Consider the following 14,250-nt stretch of genomic DNA (forward strand, 5'->3'; position numbering starts at 1 on the left):
TAATGGTGTTTGTAAGTAGGATCTCAAGTCTGCATCTTATACAGCAATTAACCACTAAGAAGAATATATGCAGTGTGTTATTTGTTGAAACTGTACTTCCGATTTGATTTGAAACTGTCTCGTTGTTTATCAATAAAATTTTGAAAAAAATGTGAATATAAGGATTATGATTTAAATAATCTACATGCATGTTCAAACTCAACATGTTTATTTACCTGTCTGAATTCAACAGTTTATGAAGAAATGACATATTTTTGAATTGTTCTGGCAGTAAGAAAATTCTGTATAACAGTTTAACTTTATCTTAACATAACTGTTATGATTTGATCCTAATTCTTTATTGAATTATCTAGAAAAAACTCATTTATAAAGTCAGGGGCAGAGAGATAGCTCATAAGACTAAGTGCCTGCTGAGGCCAACACCGAGACTGAGGTTTGGTCCCAGGCACCCCATATTGCGCCAGCCCCACCGTCAGGCGCCCTGAGCCTTGGCCTCCAAGTCCAGCATGGTGGCGCACACCTCCAAGTCCTGGTCTGGTGGCACATACCTGCAGTCCCAGCGCTGGGGAGGTTGAAAGCAGGAGGGTCACTACGAGTCCGAGCAGCGTAGTGAGATCCTGTACCAAATACATTAGAAAATAATAAATAAGTACATAAATAAAGTCAATTATTTGGAAAGCGCTTTAAATCTCTTCATGTTTTCCTAGTCAAGCTGCTTAATATTCTTAATGTTTTCTATATCAAAGGATTTGGAAATCTTTTAATACCATGTCATATTTTATTAATTGCTAGTTTGTTAACCTAAGATGGACCATTAAAAAAAAAAAAGATGGAACACTTACAAATATTTATAAAATGCAAAACAAGTCAAATACTGAATCCATATATTTGAAATAGTTACAGAAGATACTATTTATAAGTAAAAATTAAAATTAATGGAAATTCTTGTAATCTTCACTAATTTTGATTCATTTACCTGAAAATTAGAATTCTCACTTGCGTCTTTGTTTACAGTTCTATCTGTAGTCAGCTGTGTTAATGATTAGTTAAAAGTTTTGTCATTTACAAACATAAACTTAAAGACAAACATGTACTACTGTGAAGATTTAAAAAAGATTTATATACCTTGATATGGTACTTTTAAAAAATTGAACTGTGCATATTGATTTACATAGTAGAAAGTTAGTGCCTTTAGATGAACGTGATGTTATTTATCATGAAGGAGGGTAATTTTAAGCCTGAAGTTTGAGGGGAACATGGAAGTCTGTTGAGCATGGTGTTGCACACCTGTAATCCTTGCACTTGTGAGTTTAAGGCCAGTGTACTATGAAGTGAGACCTTGCCTCGAAACACCACAAAAGAGGGTTGCTTTCACATCTGGTATTTATTACTCAAGATGTGCTCTTAAAAGTGTTTAAATGATTACAAAATTGTGCAGTCCTATGAATACTGCCAGTTTCTAATTTGTTCATCTGGCATGAGAAAATTTCAAGTTACTTTAATTTTACCTTTTGTGATTTGTTAGTGCATGTATAAGCATAAGGGAAGACAGGATAAGAAGTGTGTGGGGAATGATGGCCCCTGAGAAACAGACATATTTAATACTACATATTTGTCCATGTTTAAATTTTAGATTCTAACACCTTTCTTATTGAGAAGACTGAAATCAGATGTTGCTCTTGAAGTTCCACCTAAACGAGAAGTAGTGGTTTATGCACCACTCTCGAAGAAACAAGAAGTTTTCTATACGGCCATTGTGAATCGGACAATCGCCAACATGTTTGGATCAAGTGAGGTATAGTGCAGGTTTGAAGTATGCTGTAAATGAGACATGGTGAATAAAATTTCGTGACTGATTTCATTCTTACAGCTACTTACCTATCGTAATGACTTGTTGGATGATACTGTTTCTAAATGAAGTTAAGGCCGAAAGCAAAAGTTTTCCTAATGTTCTAGTCCTGCTGAAATTTTAAGTGGTTGTGCACTGCTTTTTGTGATCATATGGAGTGTTAAAAATTTAGATTGCTGAATCGGGTTAACCTTAGTTATGAGGCATGAAACACATTTGGAAATGTTTTGTTGACAAGCGCAGTCATTTGAGAATTACTGTTGTAAAGGTTTGCCAACTAGACCATGCCCTCCCAGCATTCGGTACCTTTACAGGAAGGTACTGACAGACTACTTGAAAGAGATAGCTGTTGTTACTACCGTATTACAAGAGATGAAGTTATGATTTAAGTTCAAAGCAGCTTTATCTTTTAATTTTTTCTCTGTTGAGTTATGAAAGTATTAACTCTTAAGATACTGTCAGTAGCTTTAGGAGAAATTAGTGTCTGGCAGTGAGATTAAGGCTTGCTGATAATCGTGTCTTTGGGAACTACTAAACTTAAAATTATTTTTTTAAACCTTACTTTTGTACAAATAAATAGTAGGCATTATTTTAATACTGCTTTGCATAGCTTTTTAAACAGATACTCCTTTACTTTTTCTCTTTTAGAAAGAAACAGTTGTGCTAAGTCCTAATGGGCGACCAAAACGGCGAACTAGAAAATCAATAAATTACAGCAAAATAGATGAGTTTCCCAATGAATTGGAAAAATTGATCAGTCAAATACAGCCAGAAATAGGCAGAGAAAGGTGTGAGTTTAAAATCTTCATGAGGATGGGAGGAAGGGGGGAAAGTAAAACCAGCTGTGTGTGTGTGCGCCAGCTCCCCGTGTGAGTGTAGTTACACGCAGCAAGCATGCACCAGGAAATAAAAGAGAAAGTGTATTCTTTCAATTGTACCTTCTTGCATTTCTCACACACATGCATTACTTTTGTGATAGGCCTGTTGGGGAAGTGAATGGCCCTCTAGAATCCGAAATAGATCTGAAGCTGCAGAACATAATGATGCTGCTTCGGAAGTGCTGTAATCATGCATATCTGATTGAATACCCTATAGACCCTGTTACGCAAGAGTTTAAGGTGACTACCGTTTAATAATTTGCTATTTTGAGATTTACAGTTTTTTTTTAAAAATACTGAATAGTGTTGCATTGCTTGGTTTATTCTTGAGTACTGTGCTGTTTTCATATGAAGATTATAAACTTCCATTGACCATGAGGCAGTCTCTTTAACTTAACAGTTCTAAATTGAGTAGAGTAAGGGCTATTTTTGCTGTCTATATTAGAGATGGTTATCACTTTGCTGGTATGCCTTTCAATATTTAGCTTGACTATTCATTGCTTAATGAACAAAAGAAAATTTAAAAAACAGTTAAAGACTTTCAAATTGAGTGAATTTGTTTTTTTCAGCACTTAATTGAAAACTAGCATAGTGCTAAACTTTTCTTAGTAACCCTTGTTTTCCCCTTGCTTAATGCATTACACTCCTAATTTAAAGCTTTAAATATCCTAATTCAAAGTAAAGCTCGTAGGCCTGGCAGTTTTGAGTCACATACCTTTTTTTTGAGGTAATACCCTATGTACTATAGAGCATTTAGCAACCCACTGGCCTCTGCATATCAGCAGTAGCCACCTTCCCAATTATGTTAACATACAGTAGCTTATAAACTCTGATGTTTCATTTCTTTTTTGGTGCAACCAGGGATTGAACTCAGGCCCTTGCCCTTGCTCTGGAAGCGCTTATTCTACTGAGCCATTTCCCCGTCTCTTAATTTCCACTAGGAATTTTAGTAGCAATTTTTAGATTTTTTTGAGATGCAGACTTGCTACATAGTTCTAACTGGCTTTGAACTAAGTAGCCCATGCTGGCTTGAACTCAAAACAGTTGTCCTGCCTTAGCTGCCCACCCAAGTGTTGGTGTTACTGGTGTGCACCACTACATCCAGCTTCTATTAGCAATTTTTATATATAGTTTACTCCATTATAAATAAATCTTAACATGCACAGTAAGTTTGAACCTACTGGAATTTTGGTATTGAGTTTGTGTGTGTGTGTATATATATATATATTTTTTTTTGTTTGATTAATGTAGAAGAATAATGAAATTTTTTAAGTTTTATAATTTTATCATTGAAAATTAAGCTATTCAGATACATTTAGAGGTGTTTCATTTTTATAAAACATTAGTAATTATAGTGACATACAGGATTTTTTGTTCACTTTTAAGATTGATGAAGAATTGGTTACAAATTCTGGAAAATTCTTGATTTTGGATCGAATGCTGCCAGAACTAAAGCGCAGAGGTCATAAGGTAGTACTTTGAGTTGTCGTTTTTATTGTTGGATTATTTATTTTATGAAATAGTAAAGACATTGAAGTGTATTAATTTAAATTTCAGGTGTTGCTTTTTTCACAAATGACACGGATGTTGGACATTTTGATGGATTATTGCCATTTTAGAAGTTTCAACTTTAGTAGGCTTGATGGGTCCATGTCCTATTCAGAGAGGGAAAAAAATGTAAGACTGCTTACGTTATATATACCACATCCTTTCTTGTAAGTCCTATCTTGATATGTGAAGTAGTATGCAAAATATACAGAAAGTTGTCAAGGGATAATAAGGTTTATGTTTCTGGTAGAATTAAAAACAAGCATTTTGATTTAGTACTAACGAGTGAAGCTTGGTTGGCATGTATGTACACAAAACACCTTTCTGCACAATGTTATACTGTCGTTGTCAGAATATTAAATAATGGGGAATTTTTTCCCCAAAATTTTCTGTCCTCTGGATTTTCTTAAGAGAATTTAAACTGTGTAGTAAAATTAAAAGAATTCTACAATAAGCAGCTATAACCTGCCAGTAAATTCTTTTGGTTTGTGTTTTTGGCACTAGGGATTAAACTCAGCCATTTAAAATGTTATCAGCTGGGGAGATCGCTCAGTGCCTTAAGTGCGTGCGTGCCTGGCAAGCACAAGGTCTGGACTTGAGTTCGATCCCAGGAACTGCGTGCCTTGCCGGCTCCGATAGGGGGTGGGGTGGCACAAGCCTGTAAGCCCTGTGCTGGGGAGGCTGGGTCAGGAAAATCACTGAGTCCAAACTGTATGTAGTGAGACCCTGTACCAAAAAAAGAATTTTTTTTCTTTTTTTAAATTTTAAGACAGTACATCACAAAGTTGTATAAGCTGTTCTCAAACTTGGGTAGGTAGGTGTACAGGCAAGCACCATTGTACCTAACACTAACATTTTTATCAGTTACCTGTGACAACATTGATCATTTGCTATATCCACTCAACATTTTATCCACTTTTGATGCATTTCAAAGTACATTACAGAGGAGAGTAGTTTCTTCAGTGACTTCTGTTAAATTGTCCAGTAAATGTTACACATATTTATAGGTTTTTGCATACATGTGCGTGTATGTCCAAATCCCTTACCAAAATAGCCAGTATTACTGTCAGCCCAGAAATGTTTCTGCGCTTGCTCTTAGTTTGTCTACCCTTTCACCTCTTTCCTGAGCAACTACTATTAGATTTTTTCACTATTTTTTAATTTAGGAGGGTTTTTTTAAGTCTTTATTTATTTATTTGGTGCAGGGTCTCGCTATACAGCTAGGACCCATAATGATCTCCCTGTCCCAGCCTCCCCAGCCCTGCAGTTACAGGCTTCACCACCACGCCTGGTTTGGGTGCCCAGCTTGAGCATGGCATGTAGGCGCTTAGACCACCGAGCTCTCTCTCCAACCTAGGTATTCTTATTTAAACTTGTGATAGATTCTTTTGGCAAAGTTTGGATTTCTTTAATAAAACATGCTTGGAAAATAAATTAAAATGAGCACAGATTCTACTAACATTGTTTTATAGATCTGAAAAGTTGAGTTGACTGTTTGTGGAAAAGCCTTTAACAGTGGTAATAGGATGGGGCCGGGGAGATAGCTCGGTGATCTAAGCACCTACCTAGCAAGTACAAGGACCTGGGTTCGATCCCCAGTACCACATGATGTGGCAGCCCTATGCCAGCCACAGAAAACGGGCGTGGTGGTGTACACCTGTAACCCCAGTGCTGGGGAGGCTGAGACAGGAGGATCACTGTGGGTCTAACCTGCATAGAGAGACTCTGTACCAAATACATAAAAATAGGGGTTTTGGGGGGGTTTTTTGTTTTTTTGTTTTTTTTTTTTTAAAGTGGCAATTAGAAACATACACAGAGGGGCTGGCAAGATAGCTCAGTGGTCTAAAGCGCCTGCTTAGGCAAGCATGAAGGGACCTGGGTTTGATCCCCAGCACCACATGCCATGCCAGCCCCGCCCCCAGGGTGGGCTGAGCTGACCATAAAAAAAAGAAATAAAGGAAACACTTTAAAAAAAGAAAAAGAAACATACACAGACAGGGGCCAAGGAGATGGCTCAGTGGAATAAGTGCTTGCCTGACAAGTGCAAGGGCCTGAGTTCAATCCCCGGTTCCACCAAAAAAAAAGGAAGGAAGGAAGGAAGGAAGGAAGGAAGGAAGGAAAAGAAACATACACAGGGAGGCTGAGACACAAAGCCAGAAAGTGAGCGCAAGCTGCACTGTGAGATCTTGTCTCAAAAGGACCAAAGAGAGACACACAGGTCTGTTGAAGTTTGTTTTGTTTGGTGGTTAGTCCTGGGAGATTGAACCTAGACCTTCCCCTTGTGCTGCATGTCTGCTCATTTATTTATTTGGGTGTGTGAGTGTGAGAGAATTTTTTTTTTTTTAATTTCTTTTTGAGGTGATCTTGCTATAGTTCAGGCTCATCTTGAACTTGTTACATAGCCCAAGCTGGCCTCAGTCGCGTGGAAGTCCTCCATCCAGCTCAGCCTTTTAAGGGCTGGCATTATAGATAGGTACCAGCGCACTTGGCCCCAGTGCTTTTCTGAGTCAGTCTTACTGGGTTGCCCAGGCTGGGTCCAAACTTGGAGTCCTCCTGCCTCAGCCTCCTATGATTACTGAGCTTACCGATGTGTATCACCAGTCCCAGATAATTTCTTTAACATATATTTTGCTTTTAGATGCACGACTTCAATACAGATCCAAATGTATTTATCTTCTTAGTAAGTACACGAGCTGGTGGCCTGGGTATCAATTTGACTGCAGCAGATACTGTTATCATTTATGACAGTGACTGGGTAAGTTGAAAATATAACAATGCTGATTATGTGCTCGTTATGAATTTTGAATCTTTTCTTGTTTTGTTTTCTTTTTTGAATGTTTTATTGCATGTATATGCTGAACTTTTGATTAACCTGTTTGGCAAGGTATCTGTTTTAGCTAAGAATCATTTGACGTGTTTTTTGCTTATAAAAATTTGAAATGTTTTCATGATAATTTATGAAGCCCTCTAGACACATAAATTGAGTTAAAGCACCATTGGAACTGTTTTTCATTGTACCATGAATGTTGACTTGTGTAAGTTTAAATGTACTTCAGCCTCATGTTGTTCGATGTTATTTCTCTCTAAGAACCCTCAGCCTGATCTTCAAGCCCAGGACAGGTGTCACAGAATTGGCCAGACAAAGCCCGTTGTTGTGTACCGGCTTGTTACAGCAAACACCATCGACCAGAAGATTGTGGAACGAGCAGCAGCCAAAAGACGGCTGGAAAAGCTCATCATCCACCGAAGTAAATGTTGCTGAAGTGGCGCTTCTTTGCTTTGGCTGTTGGTTGTAAATTTTTGTTATCATCACTGTTGCTTTCTTCTCTTCTCTTTTTTTTGGTGGAACCGGGGATTGAACTCAGACTCTCGCGCTTGCCGGGGAAGCGCTTATTCCACTGAGCCATCTCCCCGGCCCCCATTGTTACTTTCTTTATAAAAGTGCTCCTTGGTGTACCAGGATTAAATTAGCAGTGGGAAATGTGGAGCTGCTAGCAGTGCAGGTGAGTTGGTGACCTTAGAGCCTGTCTGTGATCGTCTGGTATGACACACAGGCAGGAGGAGAGGAGTCGATGTCGCGGTGAAAGACCCTAAACGCTGTCGGAGGGACCTTGGCATGACAGCAGTGCATATTTTTGATACATGCTTGCCAAAATTTGTAAGGTAACTTAAATTCAGAATATTAGTGCTATACTGATGTATTGCTTCAAGTTGAAAAGATTCTACAAGAAAGAACTTAATTGAGGGAGTTTTCTGTTGCATTTCCTAGAAAAGTTCTCTTTTTACTCATTTAATTAAAAAATTATTAAATGGATCAGTGGCTGCTTGAATGAAAGTTAAAAATTGTCAGGCCTAGAAAAGTGAAAAAAGGCATAATGATACTGAAAAATATTAGGTAGATTACGTTTCAGATAAAATTAAATTGACTTGGTGGAAAATTGACATTGTAGATGGAATTTGCATTGGGGATAAAAATAAAACCTGTCCTAATCAGATTTTTTTATAAATTTAAATGTTTCCTTGTAGCACATTCAAAATTTAAATAATGAAATACAAATTACATGTTGCTTAGAAATTAAACATACGGGGGCGTGGCCCTAGCTCAGGCCTTTAAGTGGCTGCTTCCACAAAGCTGTCAGCCTCAGGTTGCTGGAGTTCGAACCTCACAACTCTCCTGCTGGCCAAAAGTGCCCTGAAGGCATTCGAGGAACAAAAAAAAAAGAAAGAAATTAAACATACGAGGCCAGGGAAATGGCTCAGTAGACTAAGTGCTTGCCTGGTAAGCACAGGGGCCTGAGTTCAATCCCCAGTTCTGCCACACAAGAAAAAGAAATTGAACATAGGCCGGTGAAATAGCTTAGCAGACTCAGGTGCCTGCTTAGGCAAGCTCATCATGTGCCACGCCAGCCCTGCCCCCAGAGCATAGTAGCGCAGGCCTGTAATCGCAGCACTGGGCAAGCTAAAAGCAGGAGGCTCACCATGAGTCTGAGCTACGTATGAGACCCTGCAACAACCAGATAGATACGCTAAAAAAAATTGTAGTTTCAATTTAGGTAAATTTTGCCTGCTGTTATATTTTCCCTAATTCAGCTTTTAGTATTTTAAGAGATAAATTTGACAAAATATTTGGAAGTTTTTGTTTTAATTGCTGAAATTTTTTTATTGTTGCAATAGACAATCAAAATGCACAGGTGTAGAATGTTTACATTTCCCAGGATGTTTGCTTGCACACCATATGCTCCCCCAACCTCAGGAGGCAACTGTTTCTCTGGTTTCTATCCTGTAAGTTAGTGTTTTTGTTTTTGGTACTGGGAATGGAACTGCAGACCTTGTGCTACCTCAGCCCAGTTTGGCTTTTTTGTCTGTCTGTCGTTTCTTTTTTCTTTTCTTTCTTTCCCATTCATTTTATGTATATACAGTGTTCTGGGGTGTTTGTTTTTCTGTATTTAGGACAGGGTGTTGAGGGTCTCATTGCCTAGATTGGACTCATAGTGGACCTCCTGTTTTCAGTCTCCCAAGCAGTAGGATTACAGGTGCACCCACGCCCAGTCTCAATTGCCATCTCAGAGCGCCCCGGGGTGGAGCCTGCACTGCACTCTGGAATCAAACCCTGGCCTCTGCGCTCTGCCTAAGCAGGCGTTTTAGTCCTCTGAGCTATCAGGCCATCCCTCTGGGGGTTTTTTAAAGCTACTTTTTAAAAAAATTTGAGGTTCATCTATGTTAAGATTTTTATATATTTTTTTTTTTTGCTCAATCATTTTTACCCATTCTTCTATTAGTGGATGTCTAAATTGTTTCCAAATTGAGTTTGTTATGAATGAGCTGCTCGGGGTAGGTATGGGAAATTGAACTCGGGACCTTACACTTGCCAGGTAGGTGCTTTGCCAGTGAGCTAAATCCCTGGGAAATCAGGTTGCTTTTATGTAAATCATTTTAGACATAATACATTTATTTGTCCAGGGATTTAGAAAGGGTTTATTGGGGGGGCCGGGGAGATGGCTCAGTGGAATAAGCGCTTCCCTGGCAAGCACAAGGGCCTGAGTTCAATCCCTAGTTCCACCAAAAAAAAAAAAAAAGAAAGGGTTTATTGGGGCCAGGGAGATGGCTCAGTAGAATAAGCACTTCCCTGGCAAGCGCAAGGGCCTGAGTTCAATTCCCGGTTCCAGGAAGAAAAAAAAAAAATGATGTAGAAAGGGTTTATTTTTACTTATTGAAGGCTACATTTCCTAAGTGAATGTATCACTTTATATTTCCATAAGCAAAGTGCAAGAACTATAATTGCTTGTTTTCCTTACCAATGCTCACAGTTTTTGGCTTAAAAAAAGTCAGCCCTTCAGACGTGTTTTGAATATATTAAAGGAAGTTTAGCCAGGCATGATGGCACATGCTTGTAATCCCAGCACTTTAGGATGCTGAGGCAGAAAGATCCCCAGTTTGTACCCAGTCTTAGGCAGCTTAGTGACTTAGGTTCTCTATCAAAAATGTTTAAAAGAACTGAAGAAATAACAAACTTCAAAGACCCTGGATTCAATCTTCAGTACCACCAAGAAAAAAAAAATAATGTTGCTTTTTTTTCCCCCTTCCCCCTAGATCATTTCAAAGGTGGTCAGTCAGGATTAAATCAATCTAAGAATTTCCTAGATCCTAAGGAATTAATGGAATTACTAAAATCTAGAGATTATGAAAGGTAAGATTTCTTTGATTTAGTTTTTTAAAGTCTTTGTTACTACATTTTTATGAAACCTAATGAACAGTTCCATTCCTCATAGGGAGTTGGTTTATGTGTAGCATATCTTTTTTCATTCCTTTTCCTTCCCCCTCCATCTGTGGTCCTCTTCCCTTTCACAAAGATCTCGCTATTTCATGTGGCGGTTTTCATGTTTTATTTAGGCTTGTGGGTCTGAGTTACATTCTGGTCTTGAGGTGTACCCATTTATCTATTGATGGACTTAAAGGCTGTTTGCAAGATTTAGCTATTATGAATTGCACTGCCAAGTATATATTATTGTAATATGATGTCTTTACCTCTTTCAGGAAAGATACCTAGAAGGGGAATAGCAGGACCAAGTGGGATTTCTAGTTTAGTGTTTTGAAGTATATCCCGATTGCCATAATGTTCATGCTAGTTTATACTCCCACCAGCAACAAAGAAAGGTTCCTTGTTCCCCACAACCTCTCCAGCATTTGGTACTGATATCTTGCTGAGAGCCATTCTTTGTGGAGTAAGGTAGAATCTCAGTTTTCTAATTTACATTTCTCTAGTGGCCCAAGATACTAAATGTTTTTTCATTTATTTATTGACCATTTGTACTTATATTTCTTTCTTTCTTTTCTTTTTTTTTTTTTTGGGGAACTGAGGATTGAACTCAGGACCTAGTGCTATCTCCCCGGCCCCTGTACTTCTATTTCTGAAAAATGTTAATACATTTTAGTTGTCTGATTTTCTTTTGGATTTGGTCTTTTTTTTTGAGGGATCTATTTGTATTGAGTTCTTCGTATATTCTAGGTTATTCCTATATCTGAGGAATAGTTTGCAAATTTTTTTCCATTCTATAGATTATCTTCATTTTGTTGGTTGTTTCCTTCATTGTGCTGAAGCTTTTTCATTTGGTACAGTCTCATTTATTGATTCCCCGGTAGTATTTCCTGTGCAGCTAAGATTCTGTTCAGAAATTCCTTGCCTTTGCCTATGCCTTTGCCTATCTCTTAAAAGTTTCACTAATTTCAAGGCTGGGGAGATAGCAGCATAAGCTCCTGCCTGGCAAGCATAAGGTCCTGAGTTTGATCCCTGGTACCAAAAAAAAGTTCTACCAGTTTCATCTTCCATCAGATTCTGTTTTAGCATTTAGATCTTGATCCTTTTTTACTTTAGGTTAGTATATAGGTTCAGAATCAATCTTTTGCATTTAGATAGCCAATTTTCCCATCACCATTTGCTAAAGAGACTATCTAGAGATAGTCTGGTGTATACTTTTGGCCCCTGAATCTGGGATTGTTTTTTCATCCCCTGTTATGTTCCATTGTCCATCCGTTTTGTGACACCATGGCTTTGTTAATATATCTTGGGGGTTCAGCGTTGTGTTACCTCTTGCTTTGTTTTCTTTGCTCAGGATTGTTTTTGATGTTGGCTGTCTTCTGGTTCCATATGAATTTTAGAGATATTCTCTATTCCTGTGAGGAATGCTGTTCATAGTTCGATTGAGATTGTGTTAAATCCTCATCAGGTTTGGAAGTTCAACTTTGAAAATGCAGTATGATCATTCTGACAGTGTTGGTTCTGTATATCCAGAAATGGGTATCTTTGCATTTTCTGATGCCCTTCTTGATTTTTTTTTCTTTTTCCAGAGGACTCTAGCTATCGTTATAGAGGTCTTCCACTTTCTTGGTCAATTGCTAAGTTTTTAATTTTTTGTGATGTTACTGTGAGTGATATTTTCCCTTTTCTTTTTAAGTTTTAGAAAAGTATGGATAGATTTATTCAAATGCACTTGATGACTGTGTTTTACAGGGAAATAAAAGGATCAAGAGAGAAAGTCATCAGTGATAAAGATCTGCAGTTGTTGTTAGACCGAAGTGACCTTATTGGTAAGTACCTTTCATGCTTTGTTTTGTTTTGTTTTATGATTTTGGTACAGGGTCTCACTAGGCAGCTCAGACTTGCAGTGACCCTCCTGATTTCAGCCTCCCCAGCGCTGGGATCACAGGCGTGCGCCACCACACCAGTCTCAGTGGCCAGCACGACATGCGGCTCCAGTGATCGAGCCCCGTCCCTGTGCTTGCCTAAGCAGGCGCTTAGTTCACTGCACTATCTTGCTGCCCCTCCTGCTTTTATTTTTTGTGGAAACTTGGAAGCACACACATAAAGGATAGTGATAGTTTATTTGGTCGCAATAGTTAACAGCATTTAGACAGTCTTTATTTATTGTCATTTCTCTCTTTGGTATCAGAATCGAACTCTGGACCGTGTGCTTGCCAGGCAAGTGCTTATGCCACCAAGCTACATATCCCCCCCCCATTGTTGTCCCGTTTTCAGCCTCCCAAGCACTGAGATTAAAAGTGCATGCCACTGTGCCCAGTCATCGCCTTCTTGGCATGCCCCTGGGTTGGGGCCCACGTGGCATGCTGGAGATCAAACCCAGCCACTGCACTCTGCCTAAGCAGGCGCTTTAGTCCCCTGAGCTATCTGGCCAGCCCTGTTGTGCATCTTTTATTAAGAAGGACATGTTTGTAAACAGCAACTTTGTTGTTACTGCATTTAAGAGAATTAACAGTAATACCTTAATTTCATTTATTATTTAGTCCATTCCAATTTCCCAAAATGTTAAGTTTTTACAGTTTGTACCAGGATCCAAATTGCATTGATTGCTGTTTTTCTTTGTTTATAATATGACCTCCGTTTTGTTTTTCCATGTCATTGATTTGTTGGTGAGCTAAGCTACTTACCCAATACAAAAACTATATCCTGGAATTTATTTTTCCATTTTATTTTTATGTTATCATTTAGTTGGTTGCTCAAACCGTGTAACATTCATGTAGTCCATAAATTATGTTTATGTAAATAGTTCTAGATGTTTTGTTAGGCTTAAGTGCCATCAGGGCTGGCCAAATAGCTCATTATCCACTGAGTCATTTGGCCAGCCCTAACTTAGAGCTGTTATTTCTTCAAGGTTTGTAAAATGGCTTTTTTCTTTTGCCTTACCCCATCAGTAGTTAGAATTTGTCTATTAAGAACGTGCCCTTAGGGCTGGCCAGATAGCTCAGCGAACCAAAGCACCTGCTTTGGTGCAGAGGCTGGGGTTTGATCAGCAGAGTACAGAGACTGGGGTTTGATCCTCAGCTTGCTGTGACACACACACACACACACACACACACACACACACCCCTGCGCGCTGAGACTAGGCGTGGTGGTGCGTGCCTTTGATCCTCAGCTTGCTGTGACACACACACACACACACACACACACACACACACACCCCCCTGCGCGCTGAGACTAGGCATGGTGGTGCGTGCCTTTGATCCTCAGCTTGCTGTGACACACACACACACACCTGTGCGCTGAGCCTAGGCGTGGTGGTGTGTGCCTGTAATCCCAGCACATGGGAGGCTGAAAACAGAATCTTTACAAGTCTGATCTATGTAGTGAGACCCTGTACATCCTGTAGACCCTGCCCTAAATTAAAAATTAAAGAAAGGGCCGGGGAGATGGCTCCGTGGAATAGCGCTTCCCTGGTAAGCACAAGGGCCTGGGTTCAATCGCTGGTTCCACCAAAAAAATAAAGAAAGGAAAGAACTTGTCCTTAATTCTTTGTATGCTACTTACTTTACAGCATGCAGCTAATCTGTGCCTTTTGTATTTATATTTTCTATGATAGAAGTATCGTAATATGGTATGCTGGAGTTCATCTTTTCCCTTTTTCCTCAGTGGACAAAACATTTTCCTAGTAGCTTAAAGTTGGTAATGATTTTTTTTTTTTT

At 38.9% G+C, this 14,250-nt stretch overlaps 1 protein-coding gene across 1 annotated transcript in view; it reads left to right on the forward strand.

Annotated features, from left to right (window-relative positions):
• The window catches only part of Hells (helicase, lymphoid specific), a 42,310-nt gene that overhangs the window by 26,193 nt on the left and 1,867 nt on the right, over positions 1-14,250 (forward strand). Inside the window, exons 13-21 of the mRNA XM_004625489.2 lie at positions 1,634-1,795; positions 2,498-2,637; positions 2,829-2,967; positions 4,114-4,197; positions 4,285-4,404; positions 6,914-7,030; positions 7,364-7,523; positions 10,366-10,462; positions 12,284-12,360. Coding sequence (XP_004625546.1) covers positions 1,634-1,795; positions 2,498-2,637; positions 2,829-2,967; positions 4,114-4,197; positions 4,285-4,404; positions 6,914-7,030; positions 7,364-7,523; positions 10,366-10,462; positions 12,284-12,360 — 1,096 coding nt within the window. The remainder of the gene's footprint in view (positions 1-1,633; positions 1,796-2,497; positions 2,638-2,828; positions 2,968-4,113; positions 4,198-4,284; positions 4,405-6,913; positions 7,031-7,363; positions 7,524-10,365; positions 10,463-12,283; positions 12,361-14,250) is intronic.

This window comes from Octodon degus, unplaced genomic scaffold, assembly GCF_000260255.1.
Source record: "Octodon degus isolate 3935 unplaced genomic scaffold, OctDeg1.0 scaffold00010, whole genome shotgun sequence".
Taxonomy (NCBI): domain Eukaryota; kingdom Metazoa; phylum Chordata; class Mammalia; order Rodentia; family Octodontidae; genus Octodon; species Octodon degus.